The sequence below is a fragment of the Bombina bombina genome, chromosome 11 (genome assembly GCF_027579735.1).
Source record: "Bombina bombina isolate aBomBom1 chromosome 11, aBomBom1.pri, whole genome shotgun sequence".
Lineage (NCBI taxonomy): Eukaryota > Metazoa > Chordata > Amphibia > Anura > Bombinatoridae > Bombina > Bombina bombina.
In genome coordinates, this window is record NC_069509.1 from 171,221,391 (window position 1) to 171,247,122 (window position 25,732).

Here is a 25,732-nt window from a genome sequence, read left to right on the forward strand (position 1 = left end):
GTTAGTGTGCCCTAAGGAATGGAATTGAGATACACCAAGACAAACAACACTCATGAGGTTATGTCCCTGGACAGCAAAAGAAAGCAAATGTTAAATGCTTCTAAAACATTTATTTTAGATGCAATTCTTTAGTAATGCAGTGGTGTAGGGCAGATACCACAATTTTTTTAAGAAATATTGCATTTACGATTTTATTAAAATATTTTTTAAACAAAGATTTTGCATCAAAATGCATTTAATTGTCACAAACAGTGGCGTGTTCCCCTTTCAGTTTGCACTGCAGAGTGAATAGGCCAGAGAAAAGAGCACGGTCACACTCACTGTGCAAATCTCAGGACTGCAGCAACAAACCACAAGGCAAGTAAAATAGCAGCGGCCGCGTTACGTGCTGTGACACTGATGTGACGTTTCCTGGAGTGACCAGTGCTGCTGCTGGGCTGAACGGGACCATTTGTGTGACTGATGAGACAAGTTAAGGAAGTTGTTTCGGGCTGTTTATTTTGTTGTTTTGATAAAAAGTGCATCCTCATGCGATTCAGGTACTGCATAGCCTCATATCGTGATTGAAGGGATAGTAAACACTAAAAATGTTATTGTTCTTCCCCAGTTTTGCATAACCAACACTGTTATAATAATGTACTTTTTAGCTCTGGGATTACCTTGCATCTAAGCCTCTGCAGACTGCCTCCTTATCTCTGATCTTTTGAGAGACTTGCATTTTAGCCAATCAGTGCTGACTCTTAAATAACTTCACATGTGTGAGCACAATGTTATTTATATGAAGCACATGAACAAACTCCCTCTAGCTGTGAAAATCTGTCAAATGCATTCAAGAGGCAGCCTTCAAAGGCATATGAGCATATGAGCCTACCTAGGTTTAGCATTCAACTAAGAATACCAAGAGAACACAGAAAATGTGATGCTAAAAGTAAATTGTAAAGTTGTTTAAAATAACATACCCTATCTGAATCATGAAAGTTTAATTTTGACTTTGCTATCCCTTTAATTGCACAGCTATAATACCTAGGTATGCTCAAGAGCAGCTATGCACAACTGGGACCTAGCTGCAGATTGGTGGCTGCACATAGATGCCTTTTGTCATGACTCACCTGGTGTGCTCAGCTTCCAGTAGCGCATTGCTTGCTCCTTCAACAAAGGATACCAAGGAAATTAAGAAAAATGTGGTTATAGTATAGCAGTAAATTTTAAGGTTGCCTAAAATTATATGCTCTATCTCAATTATTGAAGAAAAAAATTGAGTTTCATGTCCCTTTAAGATTATTTTTATGCACCTCACTTGCACGTTATCCACTTTTATTTTTTAGGGACAGTCAAGTCAAAGTTAAACTCATGACTCACATAGGACATGTAATTTTAAACAACTTTCTAATTTACTTTTATCATCAAATTTGCTTTGTTCTCTTGGTATTCTTTGTTAAAAGCTAAACCTAGGTAGGCTCATATGCTAATTTCTAAGCCCTTGAAGGCCAACTCTCATCTCAGTGCATTTTGACAGTTGTTCACAGCTATAGACAGTACTAATTCATGTGTGCCATATTGTGCCCCTTTACAATTATTATATATATATAAATGTGTATTACCTTAGCTCTGTGTACAAAATAAATTGTTTATTAGTTACAGTCCTCAGGCATAGGAACCTCTTGAGAACATTTATTCTACCACCAGTGTGTGGCCATTTAGAGACTCCTGAAGTGATCAAGCAATAATTATGTAGCATGTTGCATGGTCACATTATGGCCCCTGAGTCCTCTAATTTGCCCATCTCATTAGATATATGGGTTTATAAAAAGACGTATATAGTGAGAAGGGACCTCGTTAGAAAGATAGCAGTTATTTAGTCACTACAGTCAGACTCACCACACGTCTCCCATCCCGCTGGCTCCTCACTAAATAAATATAAATAAATTCTACTAGAACTCAGCTGATAAAATGTATCAGCTCCCGCGCACAGCCTGACATCCCCGCATCCCTTCAGCCAATAGCGTAGCATCATCCCTGCAGCTCATTTCCCATTGGCTATTGGCAGGTACACTTGACCATGCAAGGAAAACACTTGGGAGCCTTTTTTGTTATGGGAAAAGCTGTGTTTTACTTTATTTAAAAAACGACTAATTTAAATTTTAAAATCAAAGTATCAGTTTAATAACAAATAATATAAACAAAATATATATATATCCTGTTGTATTATACTTAATTATATACCAGAGAAAGTGTCTCATTGCCAGTACTAAATATGGCGGCGCTTTTAGGCATGGAATGTGTTTCTCACAACGAGGCTTGGAACGCAGCTGGGAGGCTGACGTAATCTCTCTGCAGTGCCAGGCTGTGCGGCGTGCTTGCTGACCCGGGGTATCCAGCAGATATGCCCATGTATAAGGTGCAGTCCTACGGTGGGGATATCCAGGTAGACTTGCCCACCTGCATGTACAGGGTGCCCAACCTACACCAGCCTCCCTCTGGGCACTATGATCAGGTACAGTGTGTGAGCTACTCATTGTTGTATAGGCCTTCTGTGCTATTCAGGAAATGTCTGAGATTTAAAAAAAAAATATATTAACAAATAATAACAAAATTAAGATAATTAGAGATAAAGTCACCATTAAAGTGACAGTCTAGTCAAAATTAAACCTTCATAATTCAGATAGAGCAGCAATTTTAAGCAATTCTCTATTTTACTCCTATTATCAATTTGTCTGTGTTCTCTTGGTATTTTTATTTGAATGTAAAGTTTAGGAGCTGGCGTTCGGTCGAGAACTGCAATTTATCGAAAACTGCAAACTGACGTCACTTCCAGCAGTAGATTACACTAATTGCCTCCATTGAGCATGCGAGCGGGCACCCAAGATTGTTAATCTGAAAAGAGGCGGACCCTTGTGGAGAATTTATCGAATTCTATAATAAAAGCCAGTGCGCATTCGGAAATTTTTTATGACGCTTAAAAAAGCTAGACCCTTGAGAAGTACTGATCGAGTGCTCCAAGAACAGCTGGTGCGCATGCGCACATTTTCAGAAACCTGACTTGCGTTCTGTAAAGAAACGAAAAAAGGAAGAGGCGCTCTGGTGCAGATGATCCTTGGATACAGAAAAATATATAGAAATTATGTGATACTCACAAAGGTACTTGCACATTCAGTGCAATAACAGGTGAGCCGAAGCTTCAGAGCCGCTCGGCTGACTCGCTGGAAGCAAAGCAACTGTTCCCTCAATAACAGATAGCCAACTGTCGAAGGTGTCGGAGAAGTGCTCCTGAAATAGAGAGTAGATACCGCCCTTGGTGCAGATTACCCCAGACACAGATCACACACACAGCTAGTGTCAGGGAATGTATACTCACAAGCGTGGTTGCACAAACAGTGCAATATCATGCGTGCCAAATCTTTATAGAGCCGTTCGGCTGACTCCACAGGATCTGTAGGACTGTTCTTAGATAAATCAGGATCGAGCAAGGTAGGATATCATAAAAGTTTTATTTAAAACATTAAAATAATCTTGCAACGCGTTTCTCGGCCAACATGCCGTTTCATCAGGCTGTATAGCGACACCTTCGACACTTCTGACAGTTGGCTATCTGTTATTGAGGGAACAGTTGCTTTGCTTCCAGCGAGTCAGCCGAGCGGCTCTGAAGCTTCGGCTCACCTGTTATTGCACTGAATGTGCAAGTACCTTTGTGAGTATCACATTATCATTTCTATATATTTTTCTGTATCCAAGGATCATCTGCACCAGAGCGCCTCTTCCTTTTTTTGTTTCTTTACAGAACGCAAGTCATCCTTAATTTATTTATCTTTTGGAGAGAGCAGCCATTGTTTTGGGACATTACATTGGATTGGACTTCATTGTGGGACACTAATCTTTGCCTAATGGACATTCATTTTCTCATTACATGTCTGTGGTGATTATATTTAAAGCAATTTATTTGTGATTTATAATTTTTTTGGGCACTATATATTTATTTTCATTTATATTTTTTACCGATAGTATTTGCCTCCTTATAAGATATAGTCACTTACAATAATTTTTCGGTAGAAAGCATAATATAGGCGCACCTTATTTATCTCTGGATATACTACTTAAGCACAAGTAGAGTCCCAATTTGCTTTTTTCAGAAACCTGACACATAATTAACATGTAAACACCGGGCCCGTCTGTTTCTCACGAGCTTTACCCTCAGGCCGAGCTGACTAAGTTTACGCTTGTTACAATATTCAGCTGTGAAACCGCTGAGCACACACAATATTTATTATCAATGATTTGTTTATTTCTCTAAGCTACTTCGTTTTTGCAAACCTCCATGTTTTGAGCTCATTTTACTCAAATTACTCAGTTACAATAAGGAAATCAAATATGGTGGATATTGCTGTGTTTTAATGTTTTACAATAGCCTGAGGGTAAAGCTTGTGACAAACGGACGGGCCTGGTGTTTACACGTTTAAATATTGTGTCAGGTTTCTGAAAATGTGCGCATGCGCACCAGCTGTTCTTGGAGCATTCAATCAATTTGTCTCAAGGGTCTGGCTTTTTTTAGCATCATAAAAAATTCTGCATGCGCACTTGCTTTTTTTGTAGAATTCAATTAATTCTCCCCAAGGGTCCGCCTCTTTTCAGTTGAACAATCTCTGGTGCGTGCTCGCATGCGCAATGGAGGCAAAAAGGGTAATCTGCTGCTGGAAGTGACGTCAGATTGCAGTTTTCGATGAATTGCAGTTCTCGACAGAACACCAGTCTATTTTTGGTTCAGCACATGGGTAGCGCTTGCTGATTGGTCGCTACATTTAGACCAAAAATGGGCCTGTCCTATGCTTACATGCTTGCTTTTTCAAATAAAGATAGCAAGAGAACGAAGAAAATGTGATAATAGGAGTAAATTAGAAAGTTGCTTAAAATTACTGCTCTATCTGAATCATGAACGTTTAATTTTGACGAGACTATTCCATTAAGGAAAACCAGGAAACATCTAGACACAAATATGTATTAATGATTTAATTACATTATATGGTATGGGGGCAAACATATTAATTATGTCTTATTTACTTATTATTTATTCAAATTTTATTTGTTTGTGGCCTAAACAATCAGCCCTTACAAAAAAATATAAATAAAAATGACGTATCTTCTCTCTGAAGCCGTATGTATGGCAGCCAATCAAAAGGATGTATACATTGGTGTAGGTCATATACATTACAATAAGTTGTGACACTTATAATACAGTTGGACATTATGGCATTATATCATGTAAATTAGGAGTAATGTTACATTATTTTGTATATAATATATAGGCTCGTTTTTCTTTCTTTTTAAATTCACATAAGAATGAGGGAAACGGAAAAGAGTACAAATACTCCAGGTTACATATTGTCCAGACAGAAAGGGAATATATCAAGACTATACATAATTTATTTGTCTGGTGAGTATGTAGGTTACTTATAAAAGAAATTGGGAGTGGTAGAGTTGTAGCTCTCAGGATTTGTTTACCCAGATTATAATCTATTACAATTTAAAGCCTTAAAGAGGTGTAACAACCCCTCCATTAGAATGTCAGTGTTGAAAAGAAAACGGCAATCGTTTCCACAAAAGTTCCTCATTGTTCTTCTGGAAAGCACCAACGGCACTGCTGATTTGGCTTTTTCTGCTCCTCTCCTAATGCACACTTCCTTACATCAGTTGTCTTAGCTCTGGGTGAGCTGTTTGGGGGCCACATGCCACCAATTCAGAGCCAACACTTGAGTAATTCACACTCGCTGTTGTCAAGGGCAATGGCACCTTCAGTGCTTTCCATAATAGTTATAAGAGACTTATGTGAAAGACGCACACGTTTTTGTACTTTAAACCCAGAGAACTTTTGGGGCTGCCTTACTTATTTTGACTAACATTTCCTATACTTTTTGTATAATCTCGGTTAACAGAATATAAACGGTTTTATGGTATTAAAGGTCTTTATATTCTTACTACCATGTTGTTAAAAAGAAAAAAAAAAAACCTGTCCTCAACAGCAATCATATTTTTATTTATTTTTATCAATAATTAAATCTGGCTGTACATTAGATCAGGGTTGAAAAACATGTTTAAAATATATTGGAACCAGTAAGAATATTTAGGAGTCGGACATACTTTTAGGAACCAAATATATGTAATTGAATATAGATATATGGAGATAACCCAAATCGTTAGGAGTCAGGGTTAGAATTCTAGGAGCCAGTGGTTCCCTGGGTCCTGGCTTTGTCGAGCCCTGCATTAGATCATTAGATTAGATGAGATGTTTATAATGGTTATTATTTTTCACCATATTCACCATTTTTTAAATCTGTGATGGTAAAATATGGTTTAATTTCAAATTAATTTGCCCAAGTATACTATATTTTACTATTAAAAATGACTTATAGACAATTTTATTTCTTTTTGTTTGTAAGATGAATCTGTTGAGGGAATTTGCAAAAAATAAAGTTCCATAATGATTTCTGTTTATTTTCATTGGAATAATGTGTGATTTGCATCGCCAAGACATTAATTGCAGCATCTGTCAGTGCAGATGAATCTCTGTAGTTCAGATGTAACCTAAGGCACTAAATAGCTGGATCTGTCATGGCACCAACAGCGTCAGCCGTCAGAATGAGGCCTTTATTGATTTTTGGTTGTCAGGCACTCTATGAAATGAAACAAAAGGAAGGGTCGTGCGCAGCGAGAAAATGTAACTACTCAATAATTGAAATTACACAGACCAGGAAAAGTGAGGCTTCTAGGGCTAGAAAATGAAAAGTTCTATTATAAATGATCTAAGACTTTTTATTTAAAAAAAAAAATCTGGTTGAACACGTGCTTTAAACGAGGCTATTTAACCAAACCTGCCACTGCATTTTCATTCTTTTCTGCTGATTTCCTTTAAATCTGTGGGGGGGGGGGAGATAAAACAATTTCACTGCCTACAAAGAGGTTTAATGGGATATTAAACAGTCGGTTTCATTGTTGTAATAAAACAAGTGGCTTATACATAATAGTATTCATTGCAATATGTACTTTTCATCATTTTTAAAAGGATTTATTATTTTATTTTTTTAAACTTTATTTGTGTAGTGTATATTACTTCATGTCACAGCCCTACATGGAGGCTTCAGTTTCTTTTTATGTTTAACATATTTGTTTTTACTAAAGGAGTACTGTTTAATATCCTCCTGAGTACATTCTGGGGAATTAAGAATACTGACTGTACGTGCTGCACAGTGGTTGCTTGATCAGTGCAGGGGCACAACACTCAAGAGTCAACTGCTAAATGTACTTATAAGGGAGATTTCTGTTTTATGTCCTAACATCTTATTAATGTTGGTAAAAGAAAAATGTACATTTCTCATGTATTTTCCCACTATGTATCTCATTTACCTTTTGGTAATTTTTGCTTTCCATCTTATTGAAAAGGCACAGAAAACAAGAAGTGCATACTGCAGTTATCCTAAGATTATCTGTGTATAGGGCAATGCTACAGTGAGTCTCACATGTCACCCCCAGAGGGACAGGAGACCAGGAGTACATACTGCAGTTATCCTAAGATTATCTGTGTATAGGGCAATGCTACAGTGAGTCTCACATGTCACCCCCAGAGGGACAGGAGACCAGGAGTACATACTGCAGTTATACTGAGATTATCTGTGTATATGGTAATGCTACAGTGAGTCTCACATGTCACCCCCAGAGGGACAGGAGACCAGGAGTACATACTGCAGTTATACTGAGATTATCTGTGTATATGGTAATGCTACAGTGAGTCTCACATGTCACCCCCAGAGGGACAGGAGACCAGGAGTACATACTGCAGTTATCCTAAGATTGTCTGTGTATAGGGTAATGCTACAGTGAGTCTCACATGTCACCCCCAGAGGGACAGGAGACCAGGAGTACATACTGCAGTTATACTGAGATTGTCTGTGTATAGGGTAATGCTACAGTGAGTCTCACATGTCACCCCCAGAGGGACAGGAGACCAGGAGTGCATACTGCAGTTATACTGAGATTGTCTGTGTATAAGGTAATGCTACAGTGAGTCTCACATGTCACCCACAGAGGGACAGGAGACCAGGAGTGCATACTGCAGTTATACTGAGATTATCTGTGTATAAGGCAATGCTACAGTGAGTCTCACATGTCACCCCCAGAGGTACAGGAGACCAGGAGTACATACTGCAGTTATACTGAGATTGTCTGTGTATAGGGTAATATTACAGTGAGTCTCGCATGTTACCCCCAGAGGTACAGGAGACCAGGAGTACACAATGCTGTTATACTGAGATTGCCTGTGTATAGGGTAATGCTACAGTGAGTCTCACATGTCACCCCCAGAGGGACAGGAGACCAGGAGTACATACTGCAGTTATACTGAGATTGTCTGTGTATAGGCTAATGCTACAGTGACTCACATGTCACACACAGAGGGACAGGAGTGCATACTGCTGTTATACTGAGATTATCTGTGTATAGGCCAATGCTACAGTGAGTCTCACATGTCACACACAGAGGGACAGGAGTGCATACTGCTGTTATACTGAGATTATCTGTGTATAGGCCAATGCTACAGTGAGTCTCACATGTCACCCACAGAGGGACAGGAGACCAGGAGTGCATACTGCAGTTATACTGAGATTATCTGTGTATAAGGCAATGCTACAGTGAGTCTCACATGTCACCCCCAGAGGTACAGGAGACCAGGAGTACATACTGCAGTTATACTGAGATTGTCTGTGTATAGGGTAATATTACAGTGAGTCTCGCATGTTACCCCCAGAGGTACAGGAGACCAGGAGTACACAATGCTGTTATACTGAGATTGCCTGTGTATAGGGTAATGCTACAGTGAGTCTCACATGTCACCCCCAGAGGGACAGGAGACCAGGAGTACATACTGCAGTTATACTGAGATTGTCTGTGTATAGGCTAATGCTACAGTGACTCACATGTCACACACAGAGGGACAGGAGTGCATACTGCTGTTATACTGAGATTATCTGTGTATAGGCCAATGCTACAGTGAGTCTCACATGTCACACACAGAGGGACAGGAGTGCATACTGCTGTTATACTGAGATTATCTGTGTATAGGCCAATGCTACAGTGAGTCTCACATGTCACACACAGAGGGACAGGAGACCAGGAGTGCATACTGCTGTTATACTGAGATTGTATATAGGGTAATGTTACAGTGAGTCTCACATGTCACCCCCAAAGGGACAGGAGACCAGGAGTACATACTGCAGTTATACTGAGATTGTCTGTGTATAGGGCAATGCTACAGTGAGTCTCACATGTCACACACAGAGGGACAGGAGACCAGGAGTACATACTGCAGTTATACTGAGATTATCTGTGTATATGGTAATGCTACAGTGAGTCTCACATGTCACCCCCAGAGGGACAGGAGACCAGGAGTACATACTGCAGTTATCCTAAGATTGTCTGTGTATAGGGTAATGCTACAGTGAGTCTCACATGTCACCCCCAGAGGGACAGGAGACCAGGAGTACATACTGCAGTTATACTGAGATTGTCTGTGTATAAGGTAATGCTACAGTGAGTCTCACATGTCACCTCCCAGAGGGACAGGAAACCAGGAGTGCATACTGCAGTTATACTGAGATTGTCTGTGTATAGGGTAATGCTACAGTGAGTCTCACATGTCACCCCCAGAGGGACAGGAGACCAGGAGTACATACTGCAGTTATACTGAGATTATCTGTGTATATGGTAATGCTACAGTGACTCTCACATGTCATACACAGAGGGACAGGAGTGCATACTGCTGTTATACTGAGATTATCTGTGTATAGGCCAATGCTACAGTGAGTCTCACATGTCACACACAGAGGGACAGGAGTGCATACTGCTGTTATACTGAGATTATCTGTGTATAGGCCAATGCTACAGTGAGTCTCACATGTCACACACAGAGGGACAGGAGACCAGGAGTGCATACTGCTGTTATACTGAGATTGTATATAGGGTAATGTTACAGTGAGTCTCACATGTCACCCCCAAAGGGACAGGAGACCAGGAGTACATACTGCTGTTATACTGAGATTGTGTATAGGGTAATGTTACAGTGAGTCTCACATGTCACCCCCAGAGGGACAGGAGACCAGGAGTGCATACTGCTGTTATACTGAGATTGTGTATAGGGTAATGTTACAGTGAGTCTCACATGTCACTCCCAGAGGGACAGGAGACCAGGAGTACATACTGCTGTTATACTGAGATTGTCCGTGTATAGGGCAAATCTACAGTGAGTCTCACATGTCACCCCCAGAGGGACAGGAGACCAGGAGTACATACTGCGGTATACTGTATATAGGTCAATGCTACAGCGAGTCTCACATGTCACCCCTGAGGGACAGGAGACCAGAAGTGCATACTGCAGTTATACTGAGATTGTCTGTGTATAAGGTAATGCTACAGTGAGTCTCACATGTCACCCACAGAGGGACAGGAGACCAGGAGTGCATACTGCAGTTATACTGAGATTATCTGTGTATAGGGTAATGCTACAGTGAGTCTCACATGTCACCCCCAGAGGGACAGGAGACCAGGAGTACATACTGCAGTTATACTGAGATTGTCTGTGTATAGGGTAATGCTACAGTGAGTCTCACATGTCACCCCCAGAGGGACAGGAGACCAGGAGTACATACTGCAGTTATCCTAAGATTGTCTGTGTATAGGGTAATGCTACAGTGAGTCTCACATGTCACCCCCAGAGGGACAGGAGACCAGGAGTACATACTGCAGTTATACTGAGATTATCTGTGTATAGGGTAATGCTACAGTGAGTCTCACATGTCACCCCCAGAGGGACAGGAGACCAGGAGTACATACTGCAGTTATACTGAGATTGTCTGTGTATAGGGTAATGCTACAGTGAGTCTCACATGTCACCCCCAGAGGGACAGGAGACCAGGAGTACATACTGCAGTTATCCTAAGATTGTCTGTGTATAGGGTAATGCTACAGTGAGTCTCACATGTCACCCCCAGAGGGACAGGAGACCAGGAGTACATACTGCAGTTATACTGAGATTGTCTGTGTATAGGGTAATGCTACAGTGAGTCTCACATGTCACCCCCAGAGGGACAGGAGACCAGGAGTACATACTGCAGTTATACTGAGATTGTCTGTGTATAGGGTAATGCTACAGTGAGTCTCACATGTCACCCCCAGAGGGACAGGAGACCAGGAGTACATACTGCAGTTATACTGAGATTGCCTGTGTATAGGGTAATGCTACAGTGAGTCTCACATGTCACACACAGAGGGACAGGAGTGCATACTGCTGTTATACTGAGATTATCTGTGTATAGGCCAATGCTACAGTGAGTCTCACATGTCACACACAGAGGGACAGGAGTGCATACTGCTGTTATACTGAGATTATCTGTGTATATGGTAATGCTACAGTGAGTCTCACATGTCACCCCCAGAGGGACAGGAGACCAGGAGTACATACTGCAGTTATACTGAGATTATCTGTGTATATGGTAATGCTACAGTGAGTCTCACATGTCACCCCCAGAGGGACAGGAGACCAGGAGTACATACTGCAGTTATCCTAAGATTGTCTGTGTATAGGGTAATGCTACAGTGAGTCTCACATGTCACCCCCAGAGGGACAGGAGACCAGGAGTACATACTGCAGTTATACTGAGATTGTCTGTGTATAGGGTAATGCTACAGTGAGTCTCACATGTCACCCCCAGAGGGACAGGAGACCAGGAGTGCATACTGCTGTTATACTGAGATTGTCCGTGTATAGGGCAAATCTACAGTGAGTCTCACATGTCACCCCCAGAGGGACAGGAGACCAGGAGTACATACTGCGGTATACTGTATATAGGTCAATGCTACGGCGAGTCTCACATGTCACCCCTGAGGGACAGGAGACCAGAAGTGCATACTGCAGTTATACTGAGATTGTCTGTGTATAAGGTAATGCTACAGTGAGTCTCACATGTCACCCACAGAGGGACAGGAGACCAGGAGTGCATACTGCAGTTATACTGAGATTATCTGTGTATAAGGCAATGCTACAGTGAGTCTCACATGTCACCCCCAGAGGTACAGGAGACCAGGAGTACATACTGCAGTTATACTGAGATTGTCTGTGTATAGGGTAATATTACAGTGAGTCTCGCATGTTACCCCCAGAGGTACAGGAGACCAGGAGTACACAATGCTGTTATACTGAGATTGCCTGTGTATAGGGTAATGCTACAGTGAGTCTCACATGTCACCCCCAGAGGGACAGGAGACCAGGAGTACATACTGCAGTTATACTGAGATTGTCTGTGTATAGGCTAATGCTACAGTGACTCACATGTCACACACAGAGGGACAGGAGTGCATACTGCTGTTATACTGAGATTATCTGTGTATAGGCCAATGCTACAGTGAGTCTCACATGTCACACACAGAGGGACAGGAGTGCATACTGCTGTTATACTGAGATTATCTGTGTATAGGCCAATGCTACAGTGAGTCTCACATGTCACACACAGAGGGACAGGAGACCAGGAGTGCATACTGCTGTTATACTGAGATTGTATATAGGGTAATGTTACAGTGAGTCTCACATGTCACCCCCAAAGGGACAGGAGACCAGGAGTACATACTGCAGTTATACTGAGATTGTCTGTGTATAGGGCAATGCTACAGTGAGTCTCACATGTCACACACAGAGGGACAGGAGACCAGGAGTACATACTGCAGTTATACTGAGATTGTCTGTGTATAAGGTAATGCTACAGTGAGTCTCACATGTCACCTCCCAGAGGGACAGGAAACCAGGAGTGCATACTGCAGTTATACTGAGATTGTCTGTGTATAGGGTAATGCTACAGTGAGTCTCACATGTCACCCCCAGAGGTACAGGAGACCAGGAGTACATACTGCAGTTATACTGAGATTGTCTGTGTATAGGGCAATGCTATAGTGACTCTCACATGTCACCCCCAGAGGTACAGGAGACCAGGAGTACATACTGCAGTTATACTGAGATTGTCTGTGTATAAGGTAATGCTACAGTGAGTCTCGCATGTCACCTCCAGAGGGACAAGAGACCAGGAGTACATACTGCAGTTATACTAGGAACATGTATTCCATATGGTTATTCAAGGAGTGTATTGCTGGACTGTTGCAATTTCAAGGCCTTTCAAATTCTGCTAACAAAAGTGACCGTTCTAAACTCAGAGTTGCCGCTTCTGTTGTCCTTTTGGATCTCTTTAAGCCGTTAACACAATGTTACATTTTTGCTGAATTGAAGGTTTAGGGGTGTTTTTTAAGCAGGATAGTATGTTCAAGAAGGTACATATCATTTGTTTTATTTCCTCATCACTGCTATATATAATTAATACAGTTCACCTAATGTTCTTTCATTCTCATTGCATGGAACAGTAATGCTAACTTCCCCTGACCTCTTACTGTTTGTCAGGAAACCGACCCAGCACTTCAGGTCCTGGAGTCCAGACAAGAGGACATCCTAAAGCGATTGTACGAACTGAAAGCTGCTGTAGATGGGCTCTCAAAAATGATCCAAACGCCAGATGCGGACCTGGATGTGACCGACATGATTCAGGCAGATGAGCAGGCTGCACCAGCTTCCAACGTTACAAACCTGGACTCAATACTTGGAAAAGTAAGGCCAGGAAGATTTGTCACTATGAAAATCCATATATACCTTTATATATTCGCTCCATCTATAAGTGCAAGCGATCAGCTGCTGTATCCTGAAAATGTGCATATGGTTTCTTATTTGGTGTCCTTCACTTTGTATGGGATTTCATGGATGATTCATTTTATTAAAGGGATAGGAAAGTCAAAATTAGACTTGTATGATTCAGATAGCACATGCTATTTTAAGACACTTTAAAATTCACTTCTATTTTTAAATGTGCTTTGTTCTCTTGGTATCCCTTGTTGAAAAATAATACACACAAATCCTACACTAGTGGGAACTGCTGCTGATTGGTGCCTGCACACATTTATTTCATGTGATTGGCTAACTAGATATGTACAGCTAACTGCAAGTAGTGTAATTCTGCTCCTTCAGCAAAGGATAACAAGAGAATAAAGCAAATTTGATAATAGAAGTAACTTGGAAAGTTGTTTAAAATTGTCTGTTCTGTGCAAATCATGAAAGGAAAATTTTGGGACAACTCTGTAGTTGCTTTGTCTTTGACCAGCGATCTGCTGTGTTATGTCACAGCCGTGCAGATCTGTATAAGTGGTTATGGAGGTTGCGTAAAAAGGCAGGAAGCAGATTGGTTCCCTGCAAATGTAAGAAACAGCCTAGGTATTTTTATCTGTACACCCTCTGAACATGTAGATATATCTATATGGTCCTTTAAAGAGACACTGAACCCAAATTCTTTTCTTTCATGATTCAGATAGCGCATACAGCTTTCTAATTTACTCCTATTATCAATTTTTCTTCGTTCTCTTGCTATCTTTATTTGATAAAGGCATCTAAGCTTTTTTTTTTTGGTTCAGAACTCTGGACAGAACTTTTTTTATTGGTGGATTAATTTATGCAGCAATCAGCAAGGACAACCCAGGTTGTTCACCAAAAATGGGCCAGCATCTAAACTTACATTCTTGCATTTCAAATAAAGATACCAAGAGAATGAAGAAAATTTGATAATAGGGGTAAATTAGAAAGTTGCCTAAAATTGCATGCTCTATCTGAATCACGAAAGAAAAAATTTGGGTTCAGTGTCCCTTTAAATCCCTAGACCATGTGACACTCACAAACTACTAAATTAAAAGCAAAAATTATGTGAAAAATGTAAAATATTCGCTTTAAAGGAACATGAAACCCATTTTTTATTTGATTCAGATAGTGTGCAATTTTAAAAAAACTGGGTCCGCTTATTATTAAATTGATTTATTTAAAAGCATACCTAGAAAGGCTTAGGAGCGTGCACGTCTCTGGGGAACTGTATAGCATTAGTTTTGCAAGAATACATTAGCATTATTATACATTATGAATGCGCTGCTGCCATCTAGTGTTCAAAAGCATTCTTGCAAAACTGCTGCCGTATAGTAATCTAGGCATACACAGCTATTGCTTGGTCAGTGCACGTGCCTCTTTATATATGTCTGCAGATGTCCACAGCAAAGGAGACAACATAAACCTAATTCAGGGGATTTTTAAAGGAACATAAATCCCACATTTTTTTTTCTTTCATGATTCAGATAGAGCAATTTTAAACAACTTTCCATTTTGCTTCTATTATAAAATTGTCTTTGTTTTATTGTTATCCTTTGTTGATAAGCAGGGATGTAAGCTCAGGCTTGTGCACGCGTCTGCAGTATTGTATGGCAACAGTTTTGCAACAATGTTATACATTGGCAAGAGCACTAGATGGCAGCACTGTTTCCTGTCATGTAGTGCTTCATGCATGTGCACGCTACCTACCTAGGTATCTCTTCAACAAAGAATAACATGAGAACAAAGCACATTTAATAATAAAAGTAAATTTGAAACATTTTTAAAGTTGTATTCTCTATCTGAATAAGGAAAGAAACATTTTGTGTTAAATGTCCCTGGTCTGCAAAATATGTCACATTTTGCTAAAAATATTAGGGCCAGCGGATGTTTCACCGTATTATTAGATATGACTTTGATGTGTTGGCATTTGTGTCTGTAAGGGAGACACAGCTAATTAAAGGGACAGTCAACACCAGAATTTTTGTCGTTTTAAAAGATAAATAATCCCATAATTATCAATTCCCCAGTTTTGCGTAACCAACACAGTTATATTAATGTACTTTTTACCTCTGTTATTACCTGGTATCTAAGCCTCTGCAGACTGCCCCCTTATCTCCGGTCTTTTGACAGACTTGCATTTTAGCCAATCAGTGCTCACTCTGTAAATTCACGTGCATGAGCTCAATGTTATCTATATGAAACGCATCAACTAATGCCCTCTAGTGGTGAAAAACTGTTAAAATGCATTCATATTAGAGGTGGCCTTCAAGGTCTAAAAAATTTGCATATGAACCTCCTAGGTTTAGCTTTCAACTAAGAATACCAAGAGAACAAAGCAAAATTAGTGATAAAAGTAAATTGGAAAGTTGTTTAAAATTGCATGCCCTATGTGAATCATAAAAAAAGTTGTTGTGTTTTTGTTTTTTTTGTTTTTTTAACTTGACTGTCCCTTTTAAAGAAAACATTTTGCATTGTATATTTGTATATTGTTTGCTATTGAGGCTACCAGTAACCTCTTTCCTGTACTTGTAGGATTATGGAGCTCTTCGGGATATTGTGATCAACGCAAACCCCTCAACGCCTCCCCTTTCCCTGCTGATCCTGCACACTATGCTGTGTGAGCGCTATAAGGTGCTCTCTGCAGTTCATACGCACTCATCTGTTACCCATATCCCAGAGCCGCTGCTAAAGTGCTTCGGAGAGCAGGTTAATATCAAGTCTAGGCAGGCGTACCAGCTGGGATTTACACTTATCTGGAAGAAAGGTAAAGTTTATGTTTTATTACACAACTGATCCATGGTATAAGTACAACTGAGAAATGTGATGAGGTTAGATTACCGTTCATTACTGATTTCTTTAAAATGCGTAGTCAAGACAATATTTGTGTGTTCTTTATCAGACGATCATGTACGCTATAAGTACAGTTTACACCGATATCGGCTAAATAATCAGACTTGGCCTAGTAACTGGTACAGAATGTAGGACTTTATTTTTAATTTTCTTGCCTGTAATTTTTATATATATATTGCGATTACAGTACTAGAACAACGGACCCAAAGCTTTATGCAAGTTGTGCATTTAACATCTTGAATGTTTCTTCCTTCGCCACAGCTAGCATTTCATCTGTAGAAAATGGGAGTTTTACGCAGTGAGGTTCTTACAAACTAAGTCAATCATAGTGACTATTTAAACTAAATCGTCATGCGGGTTCCTGTTTTGTTGATAGGTGCACAGTGCGTAACTGTAGTTTATTTGTCCTTTTGTAGAAAGGTAGACTCTTGCTGTAACATGCGCACTGTTATGCTAGGTAGCTAAGGAGCCATAGGGACTATAAGCTCATTGGCCAGCAGCTCCTCAACTAAATAGAGGAGGGAGATAGGTGCTTATAAACATTATAACTAAAAAGTAAATACGATTTGTCACACTTGAAAATACCAGGATAATTTCTGCGCCACTGTGTCAATTCCTTTCAAAGGGACACTGAACCCATTTTTTTTCTTTAATAATTTTAAGCAACTTTCTAATTTACTCCTATTATCAATTTTTCTTCGTTCTCTTGCTATCTTTATTTTAAAAGCAGGTATGTAAATCTTAGCAGCCAGCCCATTTTAGGTTCAGCTCCATGGATAGCACTTGCTTATTGGAGGCTGGCATTTACCCACCAATAAGCAAGCATAACCCAGGTTCTCAACCAAAAATGGGCCGGCTCCTATGCATCGCATTCCTGCTTTTTAAATAAAGATAGCAAGAGAACGAAGAAAAAATGATAATAGGAGTAAATTAGAAAGTTGCTTAAAATTGCTGCTCTATCTGAATAATGAAAGAAAAAATTTGGGTTTAGTGTCCCTTTAAACTGCTGGGTACAACCGCAGTAGCAGGTTATTGTTTATTTTCCTGTGCCTGCAGCTCTCTATAAAGCCGTTCTCTTATTTTTACTCAACAGAGAATCCAGTGGGTAAAGCTGCATTTTATACTGGGCGCCGCCATCTTGTAGCTCTTGTATTGTTGCATCATGTGACAGAAGCAGTGCACTTTCACAGACCTGTGATGTTACTGGCTTTTTCACAGCTTTACCTTTTCACTTCAGTAACTCGCGTAATAGAGAGCAGAAGTGTTACATTTTTGCAGTTATTTTGCACAGTTTTGAAGTTACATAACAAATATAAGTTCCAAGATGGCGGCGCCCAGTGTGAAGATGCAGAGCTTCATTAATACTGTGAGGGATTAAAATAAGAGAATGACGTTGATGACGGCTGCAGGCCCAGGAGAATAACTATAGCAGCTAACTGTAAAAACTCACAAATACAATATGTAAAATAGTTTTCCAGTGGCCCAATCCCTCCATGCCAATTTGGAGGAGCCGATACAGACTTCTTACTGGAGTAAACAAGGCTTGCCACTGTCATTTTGTTATCAAAACTTGCATTGTTCTGCAGTATATTATCTTATCGTTGTTTAAGGCCAATTAGGGGCAAATCTGTAGCAGGGTTAGGCTTGTGATGCCTGCAGTGTGCACTTACAGCTCTGAGAATTAGAGAACCTACAGTTTTCAAAGTTAATAAAAAAAAAAAAAAGGGGTGAAAATGAAGTATACTGCAGAGGTATTTGTTTTACTGTGTGTAATGAAACCATTTATATAACTATCACAAGGTGTTGTATGTCCTTTTGCATCGCTGGCTAATAAGGCAGCTCACACAGCTTTACACGTGGGTAAGAGACGGCTCTCTCAGCATCATAACAAACTAAAATATTGTGATACAAAGATCGTACTGCTGCTGCAGCTGGTTTGAATCCGAATAAGGCAAACAAGCTTAGCGATATACTTTCTCTGAGGATACAGGCAAGTTGGTTCACGGATTGTAAAGTCAAGCGGCATGTCTGGGTCTAAAAGATCAATTCTGTAAATGCGGAAATGGAACTGATCTTGTGTTTAAAATATAAAATCTATTGTTTAGTATTTATTTTTCCTATACTGGGGAAAAATAGAACCAGGATGAGTATAAGTTTCTGAAACAAAGAAAAACTTTAACTGATTTCATTGCCAAAGAGGACTAAAACATATGGCCGTGAAGTGTGAACTCAATGCTCTGCCTATGAGTGGGTTAAATACCAGATAAGTTTGTCCTAAATATAACGTAGCTTTGTCAATAACTTATTTCAGTAGTTGAACTTGCATCAGTCTATAATATCTTGAAATAATTTTGTTTTCTCTTTTCAGTGTCCAAACCACAAATGAAGTTCAGCATTCAAAATATGTGTCCGATTGAAGGAGAAGGCAATATCGCTAGATTCCTCTTCTCGCTCTTAGGATATACCTTTAATGCCGTCACTGCCACTCTGATAGACAGCTGGGTGGATATGGCCATTTTTCAGTTGGGAGAGGGAAGTAATAAAGAAAAAGCTGCTGTTCTGAGAGCTATGAACTCTGCTCTTGGTAAATCTCCCTGGCTGGGTGGGAACGAACTGACCATAGCGGATATTGTGAGTTGGTGCGCCATTCAGCAAACAGGAAGTTCAAACGCCGTCCCAGCTAATGTGCAGAAATGGATGAAGTCTTGTGAAAACCTCACAGCCTTTAACATGGCTCTGAAATTACTTAATTGACGGTTACATTGGATTGAAGTTAGTTAACTGGAACTTATGTTTTTAGCGGTCATTAGGAATTTGGATGAAGCAACGCAGCTTTCAAGTGAAAGAAACGAAATGTTTTTTTCAAGTTTAATTCAGTTATGGCCATTTTGAGAACATAAGCAGATATACAATGTCATTTCTAGGATTTCAGGTACACAAGAAGGCTGTTTATATAGGGTAATACCTGGCTGTAATATCAAAGTTAAATAAATAAATATTACAACTTGTCTTATTATTATTATTATTATTTAAAGGAATTGAAGCACTTTGCAAACGAAAGTTGTTACAGCTGCATATCCTTATGTAAAGTAGCTATACCACATGAAGACGGTTTGTTTAATTTGTAAATATTAGTTGAATTATGATATGAAAGCACAAACTATCCATTAACCATATTACATTTAGTTTTATGTAACCAACTCACTCTCTTTAATATAGAATATCCAGTAATGCGCCTTTTCCTGCTGCACAGGAGCAAGTACAGCCCTGCACATTTGTACCCTTTGCTGGATTTTTATTTTCCACTTAGAATTAATGCGCAGATGTTAGAAATAAAACTCATCAAAACAAAATACCATCTGTATAAACATTCAAATGATCAATTTAGCTTTACATTCAATGTTTATTTTATTGGACAATGCCAGGCAGGGACACACACACACTATATATATATATATATATATATATATATATATATATATATATATATATATATATATATATATATATATATATAATAATTTTTTTACGATGTAACTTCATAAATATTCTCAGGGTGCATCGAGTCACTGCATCAAACATATATACGATGCACTGTAATTCCCCCATCTTCGCTATCTTTTTTTTTTTTTTTTAACCAAGAAATTTTTATTGGTTTTTAGCAAATCAAGAAATACAACAACTGTACGAGCGACTCGTACATTAAGTTCAATTACACTGAAATAAGAAAACAGACAATACAATCTTGACGTAAAAGTTAATATAAGGAAGAAACCATTATCTCATTACGACATGAGACAATATTGAGGGGGGAATGAAGCAGGGGAATCCCTAGGGGGAGAGATCTCACAAGAGGAGTCAAATCGGGCATATTGAATGTGGGGCAGGGAGATCTAATAATATGTCAGGAGTCATTTTGACCTAAGTATCAAAGCTAGGGAGCCAGAGTGTGTCAAACCTACTCTTCCAGTCGGACCAAATTAGTTCAAAGAAATCAGATCTACCTGAGGTGTAATAAATGTTTTTCTCCATGGAGTATATGTAATCCATAGTTACTACGATATCCGACCAAGCTGGGGGGAGAGATCTTTTCCAAGATCTCGCTATATTAAGCTTAACCGCAGAAAACAAAAACATAATTTATGTAAGAACTTACCTGATAAATTCATTTCTTTCATATTAGCAAGAGTCCATGAGCTAGTGACGTATGGGATATACATTCCTACCAGGAGGGGCAAAGTTTCCCAAACCTTAAAATGCCTATAAATACACCCCTCACCACACCCACAAATCAGTTTAACGAATAGCCAAGAAGTGGGGTGATAAGAAAAAAGTGCGAAAGCATAAAAAATAAGGAATTGGAATAATTGTGCTTTATACAAAAAAATCATAACCACCACAAAAAAGGGTGGGCCTCATGGACTCTTGCTAATATGAAAGAAATGAATTTATCAGGTAAGTTCTTACATAAATTATGTTTTCTTTCATGTAATTAGCAAGAGTCCATGAGCTAGTGACGTATGGGATAATGACTACCCAAGATGTGGATCTTCCACGCAAGAGCCACTAGAGAGGGAGGGATAAAATAAAGACAGCCAATTCCTACTGAAAATAATCCACACCCAAAATAAAGTTTAAAGAAAACATAAGCAGAAGATTCAAACTGAAACCGCTGCCTGAAGTACTTTTCTACCAAAAACTGCTTCAGAAGAAGAAAACACATCAAAATGGTAGAATTTAGTAAAAGTATGCAAAGAGGAACCAAGTTGCTGCTTTGCAAATCTGAACAACCGAAGCTTCATTCCTAAACGCCCAGGAAGTAAAAACTGACCTAGTAGAATGAGCTGTAATCCTTTGAGGCGGAATTTTACCCGACTCGACATAGGCATGATGAATTAAAGATTTCAACCAAGATGCCAAAGAAATGGCAGAAGCTTTCTAGCCTTTTCTAGAACCAGAAAAGATGAAAAAAAGACTAGAAGTCTTTCGGAAAGACTTAGTAGCTTCAACATAATATTTCAAAGCTCTAACAACATCCAAAGAATGCAATGATTTCTCCTTAGAATTCTTAGGATTAGGACATAATGAAGGAACCACAATTTCTCTACTAATGTTGTTAGAATACACAACCTTAGGTAAAAATTCAAAAGAAGTTCGCAACACCGCCTTATCCTGATGAAAAATCAGAAAAGGAGACTCACAAGAAAGAGCAGATAATTCAGACTCTTCTGGCAGAAGAGATGGCCAAAAGAAACAAAACTTTCCAAGAAAGAAGTTTAATGTCCAATGAATGCATGGGTTCAAAAGGATGAGCTAGAAGAGCCCCCAGAACCAAATTCAAACTCCAAGGAGGAGAAATTGACTGAACGACAGGTTTTATACGAACCAAGTCTTGTACAAAACAATGAATATCAGGAAGATTAGCAATCTTTCTGTGAAAAAGAACAGAAAGGGCAGAGATTTGTCCTTTCAAGGAACTTGCGGACAAACCTTTATCTAAACCATCCTGAAGAAACTGTAAAAATTCTCGGAATTCTAAAAGAATGCCAGGAAAAATGATGAGAAGACCCCAAGAAATATAAGTCTTCCAGACTCTATAATATATCTCTCTAGATACAGATTTACGAGCCTGTAACATAGTATTAATCACAGAGTCAGAGAAACCTCTTTGACCAAGAATCAAGCGTTCAATCTCCATACCCTTAAATTTAAAGATTTGAGATCCTGATGGAAAAAAGGACCTTGCGACAGAAGGTCTGGTCTTAACGGAAGAGCTCACGGTTGGCAAGAGGCCATCCGAAAAAGATCCGTCCATGCTGGAGCTACCAGCAGAACAAACTAGCATTCCTTCAGAATCTTGGAGATTACTCTTGGAAGAAGAACTAGAGGCGGAGAGATATAGGCAGGATGATACTTCCAAGGAAGTGATAATGCATTCACTGCCTCCGCCTGAGGATCCCGGGATCTGAACAGATACCTGGGAAGTTTTTTGTTTAGATGAGAAGCCATCAGATCTATTTCTGGAAGTTCCCACATTTGAACAATCTGAAGAAATACCTCTGGGTGAAGAGACCATTCGCCCGGATACAACGTTTGACGACTGAGATAATCCGCTTCCCAATTGTCTATACCTGGGAAATGAACCGCAGAGAATAGACAGGAGCTGGATTCCGCCCAAACCAGAATTCGAGATACTTCTGTCATAGCCAGAGGACTGTGAGTCCCTCCTTGATGATTGATGTATGCCACAGTTGTGACATTGTCTGTCTGAAAACAAATGAACGACTCTCTCTTCAGAAGAGGCCAAGACTGAAGAGCTCTGAAAATTGCACGGAGTTCCAAAATATTGATCGGTAATCTCACCTCCTGAGATTCCCAAACCCCTTGTGCCGTCAGAGACCCCCACACAGCTCCCCAACCTGTAAGACTTGCATCTGTTGAAATTACAGTCCAGGTCGGAAGAACAAAAGAAGCCCCCTGAACTAAACGATGGTGATCTGTCCACCACGTCAGAGAGTGTCGTACAATCGGGTTTAAATATATCAATTGAGATATCTTTGTGTAATCCCTGCACCATTGGTTCAGCATACAGAGCTGAAGAGGTCGCATGTGAAAATGAGCAAAGGAGATTGCGTCCGATGCAGCAGTCATAAGACCAAAAATTTCCATGCATAAGGCTACCAAAGGGAATGATTGTGACTGAAGGTTTTGACAAGCTGATATCAATGTTAGACTTCTCTTGTCTGACAAAGACAGAGTCATAGACACTGAATCTATCTGGAAACCTAAAAAGGTTACCCTTGTCTGAGGAATCAATGAACTTTTTGGTAAATTGATCCTCCAACCATGATCTTGAAGAAACAACAAAAGTCGATTCGTATGAGATTCTGCTAAATGTGAAGACTGAGCAAGTACCACGATATCGTCCAAATAAGGAAATACCAATACCCTGTTCTCTGATTACAGACAGAAGGGCACCGAGAATCTTTGTAAAAATTCTTGGAGCTGATGCTAGGCCAAACGGTAGAGCCACAAAACTGGTAATGCTTGTCCAAAAAAGAGAATCTCAGAAACTGAAAGTGATCTGGATGAATTGGAATATGCAGATATGCATCCTGTAAATCTGTTGTAGACATATAATGCCCTTGCTGAACAAAAGGCAGGATAGTCCTTACAGTTACCATCTTGAATGTTGGAATCCTTACATAACGATTCAATATTGATAGATCCGGAACTGGTCTGAAGGAATTGACCTTCTTTGGTATAATGAAGAGATAGAATAAAACCCCAGCCCCTGTTCCAGAACTGGAACTGGCATAATTACTCCAGCCAACTCTAGATCTGAAACACATTTCAGAAATGCTTGAGCCTCTGCTGGGTTTACTGGGACACAGGAAAGAAAAAAATCTCTTTGCAGGAGGCCTTAACTTGAAGCCAATTCTGTACCCTTCTGAAACAATGTTCTGAAACCAGATATTGTGAACGGAATTGATCCCAATTTCTTTGAAAAAAACGTAAACTGCCCCATACCAGCTGAGCTGGAATGAGGGCCGCACCTTCATGGGGACTTAGGAGCTGACTTTGGGTTTCTATAAGGCTTGGATATATTCCAAAGTGAAGATGGTTTCCAAACTGATACCGCTCCTGAGGATGAAGGATCAGGCTTTTGTTCCTTGTTGTGATGAAAGGAACGAAAACGATTATTAGACCTAAATTTACCTTAGATTTTTTATCCTGTGGTAAAAAAGTTCCCTTCCTTCCAGTAACAGTTGAGATAAAAGAATCCAACTGAGAACCGAATAATTTATTACCCTGGGAAGAAAGGGATAGCAAAGTTGACTTAGAAGACATATCAGCATTCCAAGTTTTAAGCCATAAAGCTCTTCTAGCTAAAATAGTTAGAGACATATACCTGACATCAACTCTAATGATATCAAAGATGGCATCACAAATAAAATAATTAGCATGTTATAGAAAAATAATAATGCTATGAGAATTATGATCTGTTACTTGTTGCGCTAAAGCTTCTAACCAAAAAGTTGAAGCTGCAGCAACATCCGCTAAAAATATAGCAGGAGTAGAGACAGCCCCATTAACCTTAGGGATTTTGTCCCAAACTCTAATCTGTCAGATGGCACAGGATATAATTGCTTAAAACGTTTTAAAAGGAGTAAATGAATTACCCAAATTATTCCATTCCCTGGAAATTATTTCAGAAATAGCATCAGGGACAGGAAACACTACTGGAATAACTACAGGAAATTTAAAAACCTTATTTAAACGTTTAGTTTTACTATCAAGAGGACCAGAATCCTCTATTTCTAATGCAATTAATACTTCTTTAAATAAAGAACGAATAAATTCCATCTTGAACAAATACAAAGATTTATCAGCATCAACCTCTGAGACAGAAACCTCTGAACCAGAAGAACCATTATCAGTATCAGAATGATGATGTTCATTTAAAAATTCATCTGAAAAAAGAAGTTTTAAAAGACTTTTATGTATACTAGAAGGAGAAATAACAGACATAGCCTTCTTAATGGATTTAGAAACAAAATCTCTTATGTTATCAGGAACACTCTGAGTATTAGATGTTGACGGAACAGCAACAGGTAATGTAACAGTACTAAAGGAAATTTTATCTGCATTAACAAGTTTGTCATAACATTTAATACAAACAACAGCTGAAGGAACAGATACCAAAAGTGATACACTTAGCTTTGGTAGCTCCAGCACCGGGCAGCGATTTTCCTGAAGTATCTTCTGACTCAGTTGCAACGTGGAACATCTTGCAATATGAAATAGAAAAAACAACATATAAAGCAAAATTGATCAAATTCCTTAAATGACAGTTTCAGGAATGGGGAAAAAAATGCCAGTGAACAAGCTTCTAGCAACCAGAAGCAAAAAATAATGAGACTTAAATAATGTGGAGACAAAAGTGACGCCCATATTTTTTTAGCGCCAAATAAGACGCCCACATTATTTGGCGCCTAAATGCTTTTGGCGCCAAAAATGACGCCACATCTGGAACGCCGACACTTTTGACGCAAAAGAACGTCAAAAATGACGCAACTTCCGGCGACACGTATGACGCCGGAAACAGAAAAAATTTTTGCGCCA

The 25,732-nt window shown here is 39.4% G+C and overlaps 2 protein-coding genes across 2 annotated transcripts in view; one reads left to right on the forward strand and one right to left on the reverse strand.

Moving 5' to 3' along the window:
* PMS2 (PMS1 homolog 2, mismatch repair system component) overlaps window positions 1–1,983 on the reverse strand; it is a 31,465-nt gene extending 29,482 nt beyond the window's left edge. The window contains exon 1 of the mRNA XM_053694981.1: window positions 1,879–1,983. Within this exon, the coding sequence (XP_053550956.1) occupies window positions 1,879–1,892 (14 nt within the window). The 5' untranslated portion in view covers window positions 1,893–1,983. The remainder of the gene's footprint in view (window positions 1–1,878) is intronic.
* A 311-nt stretch (window positions 1,984–2,294) lies between these two features.
* AIMP2 (aminoacyl tRNA synthetase complex interacting multifunctional protein 2) lies at window positions 2,295–19,614 on the forward strand. The gene is made up of 4 exons (XM_053694982.1): window positions 2,295–2,494; window positions 13,478–13,681; window positions 16,289–16,520; window positions 18,975–19,614. The coding sequence occupies exons 1-4, from the start codon at window positions 2,384–2,386 to the stop codon at window positions 19,358–19,360; spliced, it is 933 nt and encodes a 310-aa protein (XP_053550957.1). The 5' UTR covers window positions 2,295–2,383; the 3' UTR covers window positions 19,361–19,614.
* Window positions 19,615–25,732: the final 6,118 nt, after the last annotated feature.